Source organism: Aulonocara sp. 'chitande type north' Nkhata Bay, linkage group LG7, assembly GCF_057382095.1.
Source record: "Aulonocara sp. 'chitande type north' Nkhata Bay isolate Kocher_YH1m ecotype deep benthic linkage group LG7, A_spYH_male_GT1.1, whole genome shotgun sequence".
In the NCBI taxonomy this organism is placed as follows: Eukaryota; Metazoa; Chordata; class Actinopteri; order Cichliformes; family Cichlidae; genus Aulonocara; species Aulonocara sp. 'chitande type north' Nkhata Bay.
The window spans coordinates 11,190,968-11,212,796 of record NC_141350.1 but is presented as its reverse complement, the minus strand read 5'-3'; the positions used below and the strand labels follow the sequence as shown (position 1 = coordinate 11,212,796).

Here is a 21,829-nt window from a genome sequence, read left to right as displayed (position 1 = left end):
GACCTGCTTGTCAATATACTGTACATGAGTGACGTGTTATAAATGTAGTGGTGGGTCTGCTGAACACTTTTGTTCAGTTTGCTTTCTCAGAGAAGAACAAGCTGCTTTTTTACTCGTCATAGCAGGTAACTGAATATTTCAGTGGGTATATTTTGATTTTGATCTGTTTATTTATTTTGCCCTTCCTGACACAACATCAAAGAGATTTGTGTCTCCTCCCAGGAATAAAATCTTGTTAGGTCAACATGTAAACCATTATATGATTCATACAAAACTGTGCGAAAAGTCTTAAACACCCCTCACTTATTTACATTTTGCTTCCAAGGTGCCAGATTCTCTCATATTTCTTTAAAGAGGTCTTGAGCAATAGTTCTCCAGGTTTTCTTAAGTTGACTCTACAATAATAATAAAAAACAAAAACATTTTGGCATGGTGTGCACACACTGCCAGTGAAGTAAAAACACACCGCGAGGCACTATCAGTCATAGATTGGCCTCCCCAGAGCATTGAAGCAGTGTGGGATTATCTTACCAGAGAATGAAACACAAAGGACGCAAACATACAAAGGAGAGCTTTGGATGTCCTTCAGTTAGCCCGGAGAACTATTCCTGAAGACTACTTAAAGAAATTATAAAAAAGCTTGCCTTATAGAGCATAGGCTACGTTAAAGGCAGCCATAACAAATACTGACTTTAAAATCAGCTGCGATCAGTATAATATTTAAGTGTTTCCTGTCAATAATCAAAGCCCTTGTCCAAGGAAAAACAGCCTTGAGGTTACTACACAACTTTACAATGAAGAACAAACATGAAAAACATGGGGGTCTTTTATTATAAGTTCATGTGTTTATATATCAAAACATCTAAAGATAAACGTAAATCTAAAAGCACATGAGCTGATTCTAGCTGCAATGAATACAGTTTCATCTTCAGCTGGCCTACAAGGCAGCACTGCTGCATGTGTTGGACTGGAAGTAACAGAGGAGCATTGGCTACTGAGATGTGAGTGTAGGCAAAAAAGAACAGCCCAAAAATATACACAGAAATAAAACAGAATACGGTCCAGTGGGTTTTTTTTCACAGGTCATAGCAAGGAGACTTTCAGAGCAGTCTTTCTCTGAATTGCCCAGCACCCCCATTGTTAGGTTTAGCCCTAAACCACTGAGCAGTATAATGAGGAGTAACATGATAAAAAGGAGTTTCCATTTATGTTTCCTTTCACACCACAGGTATATGCAGTGGGGACTGAAGGGTGTGCCTCCAGGCACAGACAGGAGAAGGTTATCTGAATAGTCCTCTCCCTCCCTCCTCCACCCTCCTTCTCTTCCACTTCGCCTTGCAGCTCTCCTCATACTGGTCTGTTGCGCTTCAGTTCACTGGGGGAAGGCGGGATACGGTCTTCCAGCTTTGTAAAGCTGGTGGAATGGCTAGGCTTTTTAGAGTGCTCCTCAGGACCCTGTGCTCTTTGTCTTGGAGGCAGGGTTAAGCACCGGGCTTTGGCCCTGGAGCGTGGCTGTTGGGGTGGAGGGCCTTTCAGCACAAACAGTTCAGTTGAGGCTTTGTGCTGTTGGGCAAGTAGAGGCTGTGTAGATGATGCGGATGCCTGTGTGTGTGTGGGAGATAATGGGCTGGGCGAAGCTGATGATGAAGGGTCCAGGGAAACCAGGGGAATAAGTGTGGACTTCTGCTGGAACCTGGTGAGGCTGGTGGAGTGGCTGGGCCTTGGCAGGCTGTAGCAAGCCTCAGCCCCTCTGTGGCGAGAAGGCAGGGTGGAGCATCGGGCCTTGGCCTTTGAGCCTGGCTCTCTGGGAGGAGGTGCAATTAATGAGAAGCTCTTAGTTTCATCATCTGTTGTTGTAATCCCTTCCGTGGAGATCTTCAGACTCTGGGATGATCCTCTTTTACACGATGAATGTGACAGAGGTTCAGCATCTTTCTGGCATTCTTGTTTGGAGCCTGAGCGGGGAAGCTCCATATCTTTAATTGTGCCCGATGAGGGTTCTTCATCTATATAACAAAAAACAAAAAAATGAATTGTACGATGCAGACAATATGTTTCACAGACAAGATGAACAAAGAAAGAAGAACTTGTGCTCTGTTATTAAATTGTCTCCTCTTACCTAAGAGGCCCAGCTCACTCATGAAGACGTCCAGATCTACAGTAAAATTTTCATTCTCAACTTCCTTTGCTTCATCTTCATTTGTTCTCTGCCCTCCTTTCTCCTTTTCATCACTTTCCTCTTGCTCAAACTCTTCCTTTCCACCTTCTTCCTTCCCATCCTCCTCCTTAACATCTCCTTCTCCTTCCTTTTCTGTTCCTTCGGCCTCTCTGTTTTCCTCTTCACCTTCATCTCCTCGCTCTTCTATACCATTTACTCCACCTTCTACCAATACATTTCCAATCTCTGGATCACTGTCACTATCTCTGCTCCTTGCATCCAAATTGATCTCAACCCCCACCACTTCCTCTTCCTCCACTTGTACTTCTTCTTGATTTTCTGGTGGTGCCTCCACCACAATGTCTATGTTGGTGGGGAAGTAGGGGGCTGAGGGTTTTGTGGAGTGAGTTTTGGCACGTGCTTCTTGGTCTTGAGTCAGCAGAAACTCCATCAGCAACATGTTCTCTTTCTTCAGCTGTTCCCGCAGAGATCGTGGTACATCTGGGATCATCCAGGCAACTAACATGCTGAGGAACATGGCAAGGTTCTGATAGAAAAAACAAGTAACAAGAGTTTAGATTTTTATTTTTAAAGAGGGTTAAATAGTTTTGAAAGCCAAAAATGTATTTGTTAAAATAATTTTTTTAAAGGTACCTATGGTAAATGGTAAATAGCCTGTATTTGTATAGCGCTTTACTTAGTCCCTAAAGACCCCAAAGCGCTTTACACTACATTCAGTCATTCACCCATTCACACACACATTCACACACTGGTGATGGCAAGCTACATTGTAGCCACAGCTGCCCTGGGGCGCACTGACAGAGGCGAGGCTGCCTATAGGTAAGAAAGCACTATTTTGCTGGATTAACACTGAATGCCATTAGGCAGTTTGCACACTCACTGAGATCACTTTTTATTATAAACAGATAAATATCAGATAAATAGGTCTGGTCACAGTGAAATAGAGGACATATTAATATAAATTATCCAACTTAATATCAAAGACAACACTACTGACAGATAAAAACTATCAGCAAATATCAGAAGAGGAAAAGTTGGACTGGTGCATCTCTACTTATCTATACATTATATTAACATCCTTTGAGAAGTCACATATCAGCGGGATAGAAAGGTATTCATGGATTTAAGTAAAAACAGAGCTGGAGATACCCTTTCAGACTAAGTGTAGCATATGTCCTACTGTAGCTAAGTAATATTGATACCTGGAAGAAAATTACGAAGGCCAGTTTTGCAGCCAGGACAGACCAGTACTGTTTAGAGAAGGTGTATGAATCTGTTGCCCACGGAGGATCTCTGTAGTCTTTATACCTGACAGAAAGATACACTGTGAGTATTAGCACAGAGAAACATGTGAGAGCATGGAAAAAAATACACACAAAAAAGCTAAAAGCTATCCAAGCCAAGATTTGACAATTTCTTAAAACTCATCCTTGCACACATTTACAGTAAAAAATAAAAACAATTCAAATCCTTTCAAATCTCAAAATTGATTCTTATACTTCTTTTTCTAACCTCTTATTAATTTCCACACAAATACTCCACAAAAAGTTTTATGAATGTTTTGTAAATGCACTAAAACAAAAGCCTGAAACGTCCCATTTTATATACATTAAGCATTCAGAAGTTTCTCTCAGTACTTGGTTAAAGCAGCTTTGGCAACAGTCACGGCCTTTCTTTGGAATGATCTTACAAGTTTGGCACATGATTGTTTTGGAAGCTTCGCCTATTCTTCTTGGCAGAACTGCCTGGTGTCACTGCACAGCCACGTTCCCGTCTCTCAGGTCTTGCCTGTGGTTGGGTCATTCTAGGCCGTGTTTTTGTGTTTGGGGTGGTTATTTGTCATCGGTTGCAAAAGACTTCCACTGAAAATTAACATTTTTTTCTGCAAGCATCTTTATCACTATCCCGTCTTGTCTTCCACGCCTTGTTGTAATAAAAACAAACAAAAAACAAAACATAAACATCCCCATTGCATTACGTTGTCACGAGTGCCTTAGTCTGTACAGACAGTGTTAATGAAGTCGGATCTATTTTCTCCAAACAAAACTATAAACTGCTTGATAAGAAACTGCTCCAAAACTTGCTACACTACCACGAGGGCCTGATTGGTGGACTGCTACACCAGTGATGGTCCCATCTCCACATAAGGATCTTTCATAGTGACCACTCGCTCATTATTTAAATGTGTGAACAAGTCCACGAGGGGCTGGGAGACGATGCAGATATGCTCTCCCTGGCGCTGCGTGATTTTCTCTTAGGTGTTGAATTTCCATGCACAGCTTAAAAGACATGCATGTTAGGTTAAATGGTGATTCTAAACTGTCTGTCTGTTTCTATGTGTTGGCCATGTGATGAACTGCCAACCTAACCAGGATACACTCTGCCTCTCGCCAAATGACAAGTGAGATAGACTGAGAGAGGAATAATCCGTTAAGAAAACTGCTGGCTGTGTGGCTGAATGGATGGATGGAAATTTTGAAGCGGATACTGGATGGATATGAGCATGAATCACAGTATGTCCCTCAGCGTCTGCTCTGTGATAAGCCACTGCTCTTCCAGTATCATACAGGATACGCTACGGTTTGGCCTTCAATCTGACATCCACCATCAACAGGAAGAATTTATATCGACAGGTGTGTGCCTTTTCATATAGGCTGTACCCAGTTAAGTTGCTGAAACATCTCATTAATTTTTAACAGGATGCGCCAGAGCTCAATTATAGCCCTGTAAGGTCTGAATACTGAAGTAAATTGTTATCTTTAATACATTTAACAATACCTTCAAAAAAAGTTTGCTTTGTAATTTTCAAGTATCCATGAAGACTGATGAAAAATGAATCTGACACATGACAAAATGTGGAAATCTTGAGGAAGTCTTTTTGTATATGTTCCAGGTAAAGCGCTAAGCTGCTGGACTAAAGGATTTAAAGAAAGTTCCAGGTAGGTCAAGGTTAATAGAGTGACTCTGACCTGCACATGGATACTCCAGTGATAAGGGTGGTGTTTGGCGCTGTGCCAGAGGGGAAGTTGCTGACATCGAAGTAGGACAGCGAGTGCTCCGTGTATCCGCTCATGGTGCCATTAGCGCTGTACATGTACTGGTAAACCATTCGTGGAACAAACTCTGATGTGAAGGAGATGACAAATGCCTAGAAAGACAAACAAGGGGTGAAAGTTACATTAGCAATAAATAACTTTATGGTCCAATAATAAGAATAACGTAACATTGGTAATACTGTCTACTTTTTTGTCTGTAGCTTTTAAAGAAATATTACACTTTAAAAATAATTTGGTGTTTTAATTAAATTTTTGATTTATGTCTGTGTTAAAATATTACAATATGTGATTTGAACAATTATACCTGAGCCATCAAATTGACAAGATTTGTCAAATATATTATTGTCAGGAAGGGTTTCTGGTGTAATCTGCCAAAACAAACACGTCGAGCTGTGGCATCCCTTTGAGAATAAATTAGCCGAAAGCAGTTTATATATAGATCCAAGCACCACAGATGAGTGCTCCACCACACAATAAAGGATAGCGGTAAGCAGCATGTTTTGTTTTAAAAAGTGGGGTTTTTTTTCACCATTTAAAATGCAATAATATCTACATAACTATCAAACATACAATAAACGTGACATAACAAAATGAATTGTAGACAAAATCTAAAAACATATATATAAAGAAAGTATTATTCCCCTGATGTTTTCATATTAAAAAAGTGTATTATTTTGAAAGAAAAAATGATAGTGATGACATCACTCAATTCCCAGCATTTCCTCTGACATATTTACTGAATTGCTCACAATAAGACCAATGCCTCTTTTCATTTATAAGAACTTTTCTCTTTTATTTTATAATTTCATAAAAAAGGTTTAGTTTAAGATTTTACCTTACCTTTAGTGAATTGTAAGAAAAAGAACAAAATAAAAACTGATTAAATTAATGACTCCAATTTACAGAAAACATTTCTTTCTCATTATTAATCCTCCTTTTGTTTGGTATCTCCAAACTGAGTGGGGCTTTTTTTCCGATCACATCAAGCAAGGTGTTTAATATTTGATTTCGACACATTAGTAATTAGTAACTGTGTGGGTTAGGATATATAGGATTGCGTTATTATTCATTTTTAACTGTAACTCTAATATTTATATTGTTATTAGCAAATACACAAATAAACAAATGTCAAACAGCCACAAGCTGAACAAACCAAACTGTAAATAATAAAATGAAATCTTGTTTCCTTATCCTAAAGAGGCTGAGGAATAATATTTTGTAAAGCCTTTAAACTTGCCAAAAGAATATGGTAACACCAGTGACAAGATGAGTGACAAATAAAAAAGGAAATCAGTATTTTTAAAAATTTAATTTGTTGCATGTCTGTTGTGAAATTTGTAGACCTCTAAAAGAGCCAACCAAAAAAGTCCCGACTATTTCAATTTGCAACTTACATTATATATTATATTATATATTATATTATATTATATTATATTATATTATATTATATTATATTATATTATATTATATTATATGTTTAAAAGTACACTTTGTTACAACTGTTCCACATGTGTTTGCAGCATTTCTATGCTATGACACAGAAATGCTGCAAACCAGCATCAAAGTGAAAGGAGGAAGATTTTAAGTATACTGCAAATTCAAGTATATGAGCAATTAAAATAATTTAAAGCTGCATTAAAGTTGCTTTTGAGCTCAGAGACCTGCAAATTGTGCCACACCTCTAGCTGCCATAGAGTGCCTTGTTACAATATTATGAATTTCAGTAAACAGAATTTAATTCGATGGACTGAACATTTGCACTTATTCAGCAAGGACATAGCAGCAGCATTAAGTTGCAGTTAAACTGGAGTTCCCTTCAGTATACACTTCTCTGCCAGAAGTCAAAGGTTATAGAGAGAAGACTCATACACGCACACACACTTACATTGGTGATGACAGAGAATTTGCTGATTCCACAAAGGATGTTGTACCAAATCCCTGGAGATAGCATGCACATGAAAAGAGACAAAGGGGAGGAAAGAAGTGTGTCAATCCATGTGTATCAATGTGTGTGCGCATGCGTGTATTCATGTAAAAGAAAGGAAAGAAAAAGAACTTGATTAGAAATTTAGGGATAGGGTTTTTTTTAGTGTCACATTCACACAGAGGAAGACAGAGAGGACATGAGCACATGTGAAATCTGTACCTATGTCTTTGCACCTCACAGCATCGGGACGCCGGATTTCGGTGACAAATTTTGCAGCGTCGAGGCGAATCTCGATGACATTGTTGAGCAGCGCAAACGCTGGTGCCAGCGGGAAGGAGGCCACAAACAGAGTCACAAACCCATACTGGATTACTGTATATGTCAAGACATGCACACATGGTTACATGTTAATGCAGGTTCGTTGCAGTATTGAATGATTTTGTGAATAAATATATATCCAAGGGACCAGAAGAGACTTACTCATTTCCATGTATTCTGGACTGACACCTTCAAACGGTTCGAGGGTGAAATCCTTGTCAAACTGCTGTTTCGGTCGCTTCTCCTCTGTTTCACTGTCCTCATCTTCTGCTCCTCTATTCTTTCCTTTTTGTTCCTGTATTGTTCTGTACATCTTTTTCAACTTACTGTAAAACAGAAAAGATATATTTACAGAGTCAAATTACAGATTCAAATTCTGTACATTAAGCAGTATCTGGGAACACTTACGGTACGAGTATCTCAAACACATTGTTTTGGATGAGTTGTTTTCCGAGCATGATCATGCTGAGCTGGATGCACAGCTCAATGAGGCAGCCAGGAGGGGCGCACTGTAGAAGGCAAAACACACATTTACATAAAAGACTACAGATCATTTATCTTACACGTACATACACAAAACAATAATCACTGATGTGTGTAGTGCAACAAACCTCCTCCATGCGATAGTCTCCAAAGACATAAACATAATCGCCAGGCCGCCCAGCAAACCTGTATGAGGAGAGGACCAAGTCACGTGATAAAGGAATGAAGACACACAGTGCAGAGTGAGTAGGACAAACTCATCTCAGCAAACTAATCATGGGGCAAAGAGTATGTTTGTGTGAGACAATATATATGAAATGTAGCATATGAAGAGGAAATATATTTAATTTGAATGCAATTTTCCATTCCTTTGCTAAGTAAATACATTAACCATATAGGAAGAGAAAGATTGTGTTGCCTTATGCAATTTCAACAGCTTAATTTCTATCATACTCTGTCACAGTCTGCATAACTATTGCCATTAAAACTGTATAAAAATGTATTCTTTCACCATTTTTTAACTAAACACTGGCATAAGTGAGATGACAAAAGATTGAAAGTGATAGTACTCCATTATGACTTTGTGGTCACTCGCATTTTTCCCTGTTGGCTGTATCTTGGGCAGCAAAAGACGGCAACAGGTTAACCTGCACTCGACCCATGATTACAGCCTTCCCTGTTTGCTTCACAGCCATTGGATACAAGCCAGACATTAGAAAAGTATCTCTCCTGCAGTGCTAATTTTAGAAAACTGGTGACAATCAAAATGGTTAATTATCTCTACCTGTGAGACGACAGACAAAGAATAAAAATGCTGTGTAGTCCCACATCAAATGGGACCCCAGGTCACTTTATGAGCTTGTGAAGAAAGACAAAAATACAGACCTGCCCTTGAAGAAGGCCACATAGAAAATTGGTGCAAAGGCGTTCATGGATTTGAGGAAGAAGGACTTGAATATTAGTCTCTCTTCAAACTCCTCCGTTGTCTTTGGAAGTTCTGTTGAGACATGACTTAATTCTATTAATTCCAATTACAACTTTAAACACATCACCTGCATCATCAGTTTCTTTATACTGGTTACGTTTCACTAACAATATCACCAAGACCTGTTGTACTAAAATACATGGTGAAGTATCTAATCGTGTTAGATGATACAGTTAGTTACATGAAAATTAAAACTCAAACAGCAGAAGGCTTAAAGACAGATCTTGTAAAACAGAGTGGACAATGTTAGAGCTGTCTCAACAACAGTGACACCGTTATAATCAGTAAAGATGTTTCTAGAATAGAATCACTGTGGCTTCGGGTGGTTTTCATCTCTGTGCTGTGTTGCCAGTTTTGTGTTCATACATATAAAGATAGATCACATGTGTGTCTTCACACCTCACCTGCTTAGGATGAGGTTATGTGCTGGAGTGTGAGACTGTAGCCTCAGGTTTATACTGTCAACTGATAATTTTGTGACAATGAGTTTCAGGTAACACAAAAGTAATGTAACAAGTACTGTAATGAATTACTTTCTCCAGGGAGTAATCAAGTAATATAAATTCAGGAAAATGCGGTAATGTGTAATGCCTTACTTTCTTGAGTAGTAAATTATGTTTGCTGGTGAGTGTCCAGTTTTATAACTTGTTTTACCTTCAAGATTTTACTGCTTTCTGTCTCCAATTTAAACAATTTCAATGATTAAACTTTCTAACAGCATTTAAAAAGTACCAAGCTCAGTTAGCCACACGGCGATCGCTCCGTAGACCTCTTCCAACACCAGAACAACCAGCATATTGAGGATGATGCCTGTGGTTGTGACTGTCATCCTAACGCTGGCCTTGGCCTCCGGATCAGGGTTCATGGACCACACACTCAGCATGCAGATGCGGTAAACTGCCACCCCGAACACCGCTGAGAAGGTGATGAATATCTGAAGACACAAAAAGTTTATAAAAACTTTAAAGTTTATATTAAAATATAAAAACCTTCTGATTACTGTTAAATACAAACAAATAAAAATACAAATAATGATAATAATAATAATAATCTCCCTTAAGAAATCAAATCAACAAAAAAGAAAGATAGAAATGTGAGAATAAGAAGAAAGTATGATTGCAGTACCAGCAGTAGTAAGGTGGATATATTGATGAGATAACCTGGCATGTGATCCTCTATGTCCAGTGACTCGGGCTCTTGCTGCCAAGAAAACATGCATATTATTTTTGTTCTCATCATCGGTATATGAGTTAGCACTGTGCATTAATGCACTGCACATGTTCTACACACACACATGCACACACGTTTTTGTTTCTGTCTGGCAGGTGCGTGTTTGCCATCTCAAAGGACAGAAATCCCCTCCCCTTCTTCCTCTGCTCCCTTTTCCCTCTCCAACAGTAATCTGGGCTAATCTCAGGCAGGTAAGCTGCTTTGGACTCAACCATCCACAGTAGGTGTAGGGGGGTTTATTATGAACCAACATAAAGTCATACACACACAGGTAGTCTATATTAAATCTACAATATATGAAAAACCCAGATAAACTGTAAGATTTGCTTTTCTGGCAGTAATTAACTTAACTTCATTGAGAATAAAGTAAATCGGGGAGTGACATTATCTGCTAGCAGTAATGAAAGAAGTTTAAATACAGCCCTGCCCTTTACCCCCAGCAGCTCTGTCCACATAATGTCCTGTCACTCAGGGCAGTGTAGTGATACCTGGTAGGCCAGCATCTGGTCTGTTTCTCCATCTCTACCGTCCCCAGACTGAGTCATCTGCAACAGAGGAAAAAAGACACAGTGAGTGAGTGAAATCTGTGTCTTTTGTGTGGCAAGTTATAAAACTGAATGTGAATAAAAACACACATTATACCTTGTTTGCAGACTGTGCTTTCATCTTGGCTTTTTTCTCCTGCAGTGCTTCTTCATATTCAGGTCTCAGCTCCTCCTGCAGTACACACACACACACACACACACACACACACACACACACACACACACACACACACATTTAAAACACATGCACTAATGTCTGGCATCTGCCATTACAAAACCATTTATTTTGTGTGAATTATTTACACCTTTAATGTAAGTGATTTCAATCTGCAACTGTGACCATTAACTGAGTTTTTCAATTGCTGATGTTTAGTATTAAAATTCTTAACTGTAGATACACAACCCATTAAATGCCAACACATTAAAACATTAACAATGAATTTATTTCACAATGCATAAAAAATGGCTACAGAAACTTGCGGGTAAAGAAACCTGCCCACCTGGACTCGCTCCTTCGGGCAGGAGACAAAGTGACGAATGAAAGAGGCAGAGACAGATATGCACACACAGTTAGAAAGGGAAGAGAGAGAGTAAGAAAGATTAGCTGTTTTCATAAATGAATGCTGTTCATGAACTCTGTAACACACAACAGATAATTCTCTGTGTTATATATTTATTCAAAAATAGTTCATTTGAATAAGAATTTGGAAAAAAAAAAGATGGATGGACGGTTCTGGGGAGGGGCCACATGTCGTTGCTATGAATTTCATGAATTTCAACTATTTCTAAGACACACTCATTGGCTAGTTTATTCAGTACACCTTGCTAGTCTCTGGTAAAGACCCACTTGAGCCTTAGACTTAACAAGATGACAGAAACCTTCCTGAGAGATTTTGGTCGATATCAACATGACAGCATCACACAAGTTGCTGCAGATTTGTCGGCTGCAAATTCAACATGGCAATCTCCCATCCCACCACATCCCAAAGGTCCCCAATTGAATTGAGATCTGGTGTCTGTGGAGACCATTTGAGCATAATGAACCCCTCGTGATGTTCAAAAAACCAGTATGAGATTATTTAAGCTGTGGGCCATGGCATGTTATTCTGGGGGAAGCAGCCATCAGAATAACATGGTCATAAAAGGATAGACTTATATTCAGGCAGGCTGTGGTGTTAAACAATGCTTAAGTGGTACTAAGGAGCTAAACGTGTTCCAAGAAGATATCACCTACATCATTAAACTGAACCGTTGACACAAGGCATGACAGAGTCTTTCTGTTGCTCATGTTTCAAAATCTGACCCTGCCATCCAAATGTTGCAGTAGATATGGACCATTTTTTTTTCTACTGTGCACCTTTGGTGAGCCCAGAGTAACTGCAGCCTCAGTTTGTAGTTCCCAGCTGACAGGAGTGGCAGCTATCCACTTCAAGGTTTGATGTGTTGTGCACTCAGAGATGCTCTTCTGCATTCCTTGGTTGTAACAAGTCGTGATTTGAGTTACTGTTGCCTTTCTGACCTCTGGCATCAGTATGGCATTTTCTGGATATTTCTCTTTTGGACTTTTGGATCCTTCTCTTTAAATTTTAGAAATGTTTGCGGGCGAAAATCCCAGTAAAAAACTAAAGTAAACAGTTTTTGATACTTGGACCTGGATCTTGGATCTGAGATCTATAACCATGACATGTTTAAAATCACTTTATTCCCCATTCTGTTTGAATTTTAGCAGAGCATGTTGCCTAACGTCTATATGTTTAAATGGATGGAGTGGACGAATGGAGCTGATGTTATGCGATTGGATAGCAGGAGTACCTAATGAAGTGGCTGGTCAGGGTACATTCTCATGTACGTCCGCTGGATAATCTCAAGCGAAGTTCAAACAGCTATAGTTGTTCTAGGCTGTGTCTGTGTATGTTATGACCCTGCTTTGTCATACTATCCAGGAAATACCCTTTAAGAACTCGCCAATCCCATTACCACACTTAACACCCTAAACACATGGATACATGGGTGCCTACAGGTATGTGTATGTAGGGGATGGGCGGTGTTCTGAAACAAATGATAATCTACAAGGTAAACCACAACTTATCCCTGCCGTCAAGTGTCAAGAGGTTAAAACTCTGGGCTTGACTTACATGGGTTATAAAAATAGAAAGTGAAAAAATAAAATTATGTAATAATTTGATTGATTTTCATTTTCAGTTATTAGAGCATAGTTTTTTTTAAATTGTACAATATGCCAAATCTACTTCATTACCTCCTCATCCTCGAGGCTCGTCAGGTCCCACGTATGTTTCAGATACATCTGCCGCCTTTTCCAGTGCTCAAGAAACCATGCAGCTACAAAAAAATGAACATAAGGAATTCAGAGAAATTAAAAAAAATATAACGATTTAAAAAAAATTATTTGCATTCACTAGGTTAAAAAAAATCTATTTTGGCAGGAAATTTATTCACAAACATATCCTAAATGTGAATGTGTTCAGAAAATTAAATAAGCCTGTTTTTTTACAAAATAAGTAGCTTCATATCTTAAAATGTATATCTGGGTAAACTGAAAGTTGAATTAAGAAATCTAAGTGTTTATTAAATGTCTGTCTATCTACTGGAGTTGCTGTGTTAAAACTTACTGCGTATGCTGTAACAGGGATATGCATTAAAGTGTGTATAGTTACCCCACAGAGACATGAAAATAGCAAAGAGGACAGTGGCTCCATTGTCAAACAGGTATGAAGCTCGGGCCAATGAGCACACCGAACTCAGACGCCAGTAGTCGCACACGCCATCACAAAGTGGACACATGGTGATGTTCAAGCTGTCATTACACGTCTCCTGACTTAAATACACATGTTAAAACAGCACATGCATAATAACATTAACACTGTGTGTCAGTAATACACTTTTGATAAGCACAAACAGATTTGAAGACTAATTAGTATCTACCCACCTTGGCACATTGGTATCCACAGTAAGTATACCGTATAGGAAGACAATGATGCCCAGTACTGAAGGAGGGATGAGGAGCTGAGTATAAACACCCAGCCATGCAAAATACAACCCAATCTGTTCTCCAAAGTACTTTCTGTAAACAAAGGAGCAACGTGCAGGCTATACATTTTTGTCAAGTGGAAATGTGAAGAGCCAAGGACATATGCTATTTTAGACTCAAGCGGTGTTCAATTTAAAAACACAAGAAAAAACTGATCTCACCTGAGAAACATTAGAAACCTTAACGTTTACTTGGCACATCTATGAACTTTATTATTAATAGTAGAATTAGTACTTTTAGTTTAAAACTTTGACTTGGCATCTCATCTATAATAATAATAATAATGATAATGGCAAGCCTTAAACACCTATATTGTTTCTTAAAGATCAGTATTAGTGGCTGTAATGAACAATACACTAAAAGCTAAAGCTATAGCTAGAAATTCATAGCTCAGTACCTGATAAGATCTACAGGCTGGTATTTATGCATGACTCCATAGTTAGCCCATTCTTCATGGAGGAGCTGAAAGATGCACAAGAACATGACAGAAAAGTTTATAACAGTTAATAACTAAAATGTCAGATGCAATGTTTTCAGGCCTTTCATTATAAATGTCAGACCTGTGGACCTCACCCAGGGTGTTGATAGTAAATAATCAAACTGTATTAAGATTTGATTATGTATGAAAGAACTCAAACTACTGGATCACATATAGATTTGTACATTGTATTATTTTTAAAATATGTTAGCGCCTAAGCGCTCTGAAGCTTGGTTAGCAACAGCAAAGATTTTATCCCTTAAATGAATGTATCACCTCCATCGACGTCATCAAGGATGTTCCAGAGGGAAAAAACATTTTGTCAACACATGCTTATCCACATCCAGTTAGAGAAAACTCACCTGTCTATCATTTCTCTGATCTTTCCGTCCTCTCCTTGTGAATGACCCCTAAAACAGAAAAAGTGATCAGCTCTTTATAAGACACATAGTGGTTTACTTTAAATCATATTAAATCCACAGGATTGAGTGAAGATGAGGTTTTTAGGAGTTGTACATTTTTTTGTTACTTATATACAGTAACTGAGCAGAACAAAAGCACTTCAAGCAGAGGTCTTCATTTTACTTACGTCATGCAGAGGGAAAGCAGCAACATAGACACCCCGAGCCAGTAAAGAGTTGATGCCTTACAACACAAGAAGGTAATGTAACACACAGGCAGTTTAGCTACGACTGTCAGCATGACTCTGAACAATATGAAACAGAAAAAAAGTAGATCTCACCGGTAGTTTGGCAAGAGTGTCTGCAAGTAGTACGTGAAATAATCTCAGCTACCTAGAAGCACACGTAACATAGTATAGAAATTTTAAGTGAGCTCATTTATATTTAAACTTTAGATTTCAGAATCTTTTTTTCATGACAAAAACTCCCGGACTCACTATTCTGCTCCGCGTCGCATTGTCAAACAGAGTCTCTGTTGACTTGATGTCATAGCTGTAGGGACAAAATAAATTAGGGTTAAAAATAAAGGCTGTTCTCAAAAGTTTTGCGAATGGCAAGTTCCTTTTTTGCGTGTTTCAGTGGCATACAAAGTTCTGAATTATCTTTATATTAAAATATAATACCTACTGAATACCACTTTGATTTTTCAGTCACCAATAAAACTATGTGTGTCCAAAGCTAAGATTGTCCTTATTATTCACCAGTAAGTGTGATCATCTATGTACTCACAGATGGAGTTTGTCTCTGATAAAAGGGTGTTTGAGGGTTTTAAAATTGACGCGTGTCTGGGAGTCCCTCTGGATGTCAAAATCGGGGACGTCCGGCTGAAATGGTGTGTTGATTTTAGTGGCAACAGAATCCCACATCCCAGCAATGCCTGTCCGTTTCCGCAATTCACATTTCTACAGAAAGACGACACACATGAAAAACATTTTGATCAAAGCTACTTGGTCATTTTCCACAGTTTTCCAAACTGCAAGTCCCCGAACCAAATTAAAAATCTCAAAAAAAAAGCTCAAAATGTACTAAATAAAACTGGAATTTCACTGACCAAGATATGTTACTGACTGCGTGAAACTGCTGACCTTTTTTACTGCGACTTTGATCTTCTGCAGCTCCGCTTCTCGGCTCAGTATTGACCATGGGATGTGCAGTCGAATAAACCCCATGCCGTTTGACCTCTGCACATCAGGACACATATTGCCAGAGAGAGTCATTAGAAATGTGAAGATGGCAAAAAATTACATTCATAACTAAAATATATGCTTCTCTAAACCTGTCAGGATGACACATTTGATTATATTTGATGAAGCTGTTTTGTAAGAAATCCCATTATCACAAATCCAGGACCACTCAATCCTGCAAAGTATGGAAAACTGCAGATAACTGTTGGGACGCTTTCCTGCAAATTGCAATGATGTACCCAATTATCGGTTCTGATAATACGAAATGTGGTCAGTTACTGAGCTTCTTGAGCTCTGTCTTCCTGTCTGCCAAAGCAATTACTGCAGTGACCACATTGCTAGGCAGGCACAGCATCACAAGCTCAAACATCACCTCCCAGATATGGCTATGTTGTGCATTTACAGCAGTAAATCCGTAACAGCCTTTTTCACATGTATCCTGAGCCTCAATGGGGACAAGTAATGAATATTGTAAAACATAATAATGTTATTGCTAGCTTTAATAACAAAAAACCTTTCGATGTTATAGCTAAGACATGATCAAGCACACTATTCCTTTACATATAAATACTTACTAGTCGCAGCCAAATACATGTATGTGGCAGCCAGCACACGCTTCACAGTATTAACTCACTGTTTAATAAGGTCCTATAATCTGGCCTTTGGCTTCGCCCTTACAATCAATGCTCTTAATCCCCATGTAAAACAGCAGCCAATTTAACCTACGAGCTCTGCACAATCAAATAGACAGACAGAAAAATCACACACTAAATGCATTTATGTGCAAAGACACAAATAGGATAGAAACAAACCCTTTGTACATTGTGTTCATGAAAAAACAAATCCGGCACTATTTTGTTGTTAGTTGTGTATTTTTTAATTTATTATTCAATCATACACCACTGAAATTAAGCATTCTATTGTGCAGACGAGGCTTCTAGCTTCAGCGGGCAGGCTTATGGTTTACCTGCTGGGCAGCTGTCCAATCATAGGATTTGTGGTCGAATCACTTAAGGGCAGTCCAAAGCTGTAAACAACAATATTCACTGTGAAAGCTCTGTAAAAGCACATACACACCTCCTTATCACGCTCAATCTGTAGCCCAGCCTCCAGCAGGCCTGCTTCAAACTCCTCCCTCATTAAAGCTTTTTCCTCCTCAGTAAGCTTAGACTCTTCCGCGTCTCCCGCATGAGCTCCCGGCTCCCCAGACTCTGCTTCCGCTTCCCATCGACCTTGTACCGGGATTGGCATTGGTATAGGTATCGGTAGACTCCCGTTAGATGAAAGGGAAAGACGCGACTTTGATGTTCTCCTTTTTTTGTATTTGTAGCAAAGCACGTAGTCCACTTTCCTCTTGCCATCAGCAAAAAAAAGCCCAGGGCCAAGCTCAATGCCAGACTCCTACCAAACCAGAAAACAAATATTATAATTTGGCTGAGTGATGAGATAAAGGCTGTGATTTTAGGGCGAATACTGTACAGGCAACGTGGCAACAGTTTAAATGTGACATCTCCAGAATAAGAAAGCAGAGCTGTAGGAGGAAAAGATGCGCTACAGACGTGGGATGTTAAAGCCAGCGTTCAGGTGCAACCATACCGGAGGTGGAGGCTCGTCATTGTCATCGAGGTTGACAGGGCCTCCATTGGCGGCGTCAAGTCCGAGCCCAGACAGTGATCGGGCCAATGAAATAAGCTTCTGTGAGTGAAAGGACGATGACTCACTCATTGCTGTGGTTAAGGGCATACATTCGTTTCCGTTTCATCCCTCTGTGGGCACATGAAAGAGAAAACAAGAGTTAAGTGTTGCCAAAGGCCTGCCAGGAGAATATTAATATATAACTTAATGCAACTGTTTTGTGCTCTCATTCCTGTAAGTAAAACTTATAAGTATAACTTATAAAGTGATGACATGTTATCTAACATTCATTAGACCTCCTAATTAAAAGAACAAGGAAGCGAGTCAAGGTTTATTTTAATTTACCTTTAATTATTATGTTTTTTTTAAATGCCCATTTAATTATATATCAAGTCAAGAAGACTTTTTTTTTGTCGACCTAACAATATACACTCATGTATACAATGGGATAAAAAATCATTATTGTATGGGAAAAAACAAATAATAAAACTGAGGCAAATGTTGTCTTCTCAGTCTTTTTGCAGAAAATATGAAATATTTAGATTGATCCTTAATTTAAGGTCAAATAATATATCTGAGAAAACAGTAGGGGCTCTTTCAGACTGACAGATAAACTCAAAGCCAAAATTAAGCTGTCTTGTCTCCCTTTTTTTTACTCAATTGAAGCTGTAGGCTCAGATTAAGCCCACACTGCAATCCAAGCAGCACAGGCTGCAATCTGTTGGGACAATTTGGTCGCTGAGCTCAGACTCTGGTGCTAAAGAATGAAGCGGCATCTCGAAAGACTGTGACTCACACTCTCGCTATTGCTGTGAATCCCTTGAATTCACAGAAATAAAATATGGAGTCATTTCTTTGGCTTGACTTGGAACTCTACATTAACTTTTCAGCACAATGTAGACTTTTACACAGCTCTTTTTGAGGCTTTTGGAAGGTTTTTTTTTTTAAGTCTTTTTAGAGCAGATCAGGTGAGGCATAGCAAAGAGCAACAAAGTCAGCTATAAGAGTTAGACATTGTGATCACCAACCCAGGACAGTGAGGTTTGTGGCCCATGTGAAACCAAAAGGCGAATTTGACCTTTGCTTTGAGCACGTTTGTGCATACTAATGCACTGAAACAGGATCAGAGCTCGTAAGATTAAATACGTCAATTTCACTTTCATTATTATTGTTTTCTTCGAGCTTCAGTTATTCAAAAGATGTAACAGTCCATTTAGTTTTTCTTAAACGTAAATTGAAAAAACAAACACATTTTATAATAAACTATGACTAATATTTTAACAGCGGCTTTACATTTCACTCTGCACAGCCAAGAACAGCATCATCCTTTCATCTCTGTCTGATGAATTCTCCTAAAAAAAAGTGTTTAATAAGTATAATGCTTTCTGTTTTTATTCCTCCCTTCTATCCCCTCACAGGAAAATGTTTGAAAAAACTAGCATTGCTGAACATAGTAGTATAAGATCACATGTCAAAAAAACTGACAAAAAACAGTTACAGTCCATTTCGATGCAATATAATATTGTCCATGTGCTTTGAGATACTATTATATTTATGTTTCTGAAACTGATAAGAGGTTAAAACATGTCAAATCTGAAAAAATCTTTCTCTATTTAAAAACTTTTATGTTGTCACCAAAACATCTCAATATGTGTTTTGATTTGAAATCTTTATTCAGTCTGAGTGATTTTTTAAGCAATATGTAGTTTTTCCCCCCTGCATGATCAGTACAGTACATTTTCTTTATCACTATTTGTATATTGTCATATTTTTAATTATCATAGCATGTTTTTCAGTGTAATTTGCTTAGTTAGGGCTATAATTGATGTGCTACTGTATAAAGATGTACAATATAAAGAAAACAATTTTTTTACTCAGATGCTACGCTAAAAAAATGTTTTGGGGGTCAGGGGATCTTCTTCTGTTTTTTCTGGAGTTTTGGTTCCCAACTGATGATGTTTTGTTATAATTCCTTTCATCTGTTGACCAATTAGAGCTTCAGAAAAACAATGCCAGCTATTTCTTTTCCTTGGAAAATTACCTGAAGGATTGAACACAACATTTTTAAAATTTAAATTTTTTAAATATTAAGATTACTTCTTGGAACCGAAAATGGTCACAATGTTTGCATCATGATTACACTTTGTATGTTGGTAAAATTGTATTAAAGTCCTACCAACCTAAAATACTAAGCCTCCAGTTACACAATTACACTAACAGCCAACAAACCAGCATGAGTACAACAAAAACGACAACAACTTCAACAGTCAATCCCCTTACACATATACACAAACATCCACGATAATCCCAGTTATCCAAGAGTCAGCAAACACAGCTTGACACACACTGGCAAGACATTGCAGGTAAAATTGCAGGTTACTTTCTTTTCTTCTGCATTTTTAGCACAAAGTAAACATTCAAAACAGATATTGATGTTCCTGTTTGACTACACATGGTCTATTGGACATTTATGATTGGTCTGTTTAATTATGTAATGTAGGTAGGGTGTTTTAGATTTCTCTCTAATAATTTTGCAAACGGGTCTGGTTTGTTGTTTTAATTTCATTTCCATTGGATGTTCCATATTTTGAGCCCTATTCAATTAGCTTATTAGTCATAGTGCCATTTCTTCTGTGGCTGAGATTCTTGCTAAAACTGTTCATATATAATAATATTTATGCACACTTTGCAGTTAACCGAATTAATCATGTCCCATTAACATACCACAGAGGTCCATCATTAATCTGCTGGAAATATTAAGCCTGGAGCTTGGGTGCTGGACCACATCTAAAACTCCTTTCTGTGTGACAATTAAGATTTAGATTCACACAGTTCTCCTCTTTCCTCTCGTAGATCCTGAAACCTTCCCCACACTTCTGTCATCATCTAAAGCCACCACTGACATCAGTTTCCCCCTCCCACAACACTCTTATAGATGTATGCCTCTTTCCAGCTATTAGGTCAAAACTAAGACCTCAGATCTAGAAAAACAAAAACAAAATACAACTGGATTAAAAAAAAATTGGTCAAGAAGTTCTCTTCTAAGAGAATATTATTCCCCCAAATTATCCTTTTTGGATTTCATCTTTTAATCAATAAATTAGCATCTTAATGATAGTGTGGTGATTGCCCCTGACTACTAATATTCTCCTCATGTTTTATTTATTTGAATATTTTTTACTGACTTTTATCCCCCAAGTCTGTTTTATGACGTATATGTCCTCCTTTCCTGGTAACTTTAAAGCAGGCACCGGAGGAGTGACAACAGAATTGCGTGTGTCTCAGCATGGGGCTTATAGGCCTGTAAGCTTGCTGACAGCTCAACCCGAGACGCCGGGGGTCAGATGTACCTGCACACTAACTTTAATGTGGCGCTGCTCTAATACTGTCTCTCCTGAAGCACCCACCCATCGCTAATTTCAAAGAACCGCTTGTTACTTTCCAGCACAACAACAGCAAGGAGAGCTCAAAATGACTTGCATCAAACTTTCACTCGAGCCTACAGACTATCATTGAAGCCTAAATCTAAATCAGCATAAAAACATCGACAAGAGACGTCATCAAATTATCTAATTTTCATTTTGACTAATTAATCCCTGGGCAGTTGCTTTGGTGATTCGATAAATATGTTTAATTGGATGCTCGTTGGCGCAACAGTTGTGCGCACGCAGATGGTGGTTTGGGGAAAAAAACACAGTCTCAGCACACTGACACGCACCACTACATCCATCGGGGGATTTCAACAGTAGCAGTAGCTCAAGTCATGGGTATTGTAAACACTTGCAAATAAATGAGTGGTAAAGTCCAAATGACCCTTATAAATCGGACACCATAGGATATACCTGTATATGCCTCAGTGCTGGATAGCAAAATGATGCGCGCTTTTTTTAAAATTTGCACTTCCGATGAAAGAAAGCGAAAAGAGGACTCACCAGTACTCGCGGAGGATCAGGTCTTCGCCAGGGAGATGATTGACAAGACGCGCGATTTGCACAGCCTGAGGGGCTGAGATGGTGGACAATCCGCGCGCGCTCCCGCAACCCCTGGCTTATTGCGCGAGCACAAGACGGCTAATTCCCTGACCGTTCCATACTGAACGGAAGGAAGGTGTGAAGCATATTACTGGATACAAGAGGGGTGTGTGAGTGTAGCTGTGTGTGTTTGTAAGCTAAGAGGGAAAGGGTTTACAAGTGACCCTTGAAACTGAACCTCGGCTACCCTCTGTAGGCTCTGAGACGACACTGAAAAAAATGTCAAAAATTATATAATGCCATATGTAGTAGTGATAATACAAAATAT

At 38.7% G+C, this 21,829-nt stretch overlaps 1 protein-coding gene across 1 annotated transcript; it reads right to left on the bottom strand.

The window, feature by feature from the left end:
- Nucleotides 1-808: 808 nt before the first annotated feature.
- On the bottom strand, nucleotides 809-21,599 carry ano2a (anoctamin 2a). The gene is made up of 28 exons (XM_086298569.1): nucleotides 21,463-21,599; nucleotides 17,492-17,661; nucleotides 16,973-17,296; nucleotides 15,797-15,892; nucleotides 15,441-15,613; nucleotides 15,149-15,203; nucleotides 14,993-15,044; nucleotides 14,840-14,895; nucleotides 14,613-14,660; nucleotides 14,170-14,234; nucleotides 13,671-13,805; nucleotides 13,399-13,559; nucleotides 12,981-13,063; nucleotides 11,224-11,235; nucleotides 10,821-10,895; nucleotides 10,667-10,723; nucleotides 10,074-10,148; nucleotides 9,681-9,882; nucleotides 8,849-8,960; nucleotides 8,092-8,149; nucleotides 7,889-7,989; nucleotides 7,643-7,806; nucleotides 7,382-7,534; nucleotides 7,121-7,173; nucleotides 5,149-5,327; nucleotides 3,382-3,487; nucleotides 2,120-2,705; nucleotides 809-2,006 (listed from the first exon to the last, which is right to left on the bottom strand). The coding sequence occupies exons 2-28, from the start codon at nucleotides 17,636-17,638 to the stop codon at nucleotides 1,348-1,350; spliced, it is 3,987 nt and encodes a 1,328-aa protein (XP_086154695.1). The 5' UTR covers nucleotides 17,639-17,661; nucleotides 21,463-21,599; the 3' UTR covers nucleotides 809-1,347.
- Between the last annotated feature and the right edge of the window lie 230 nt (nucleotides 21,600-21,829).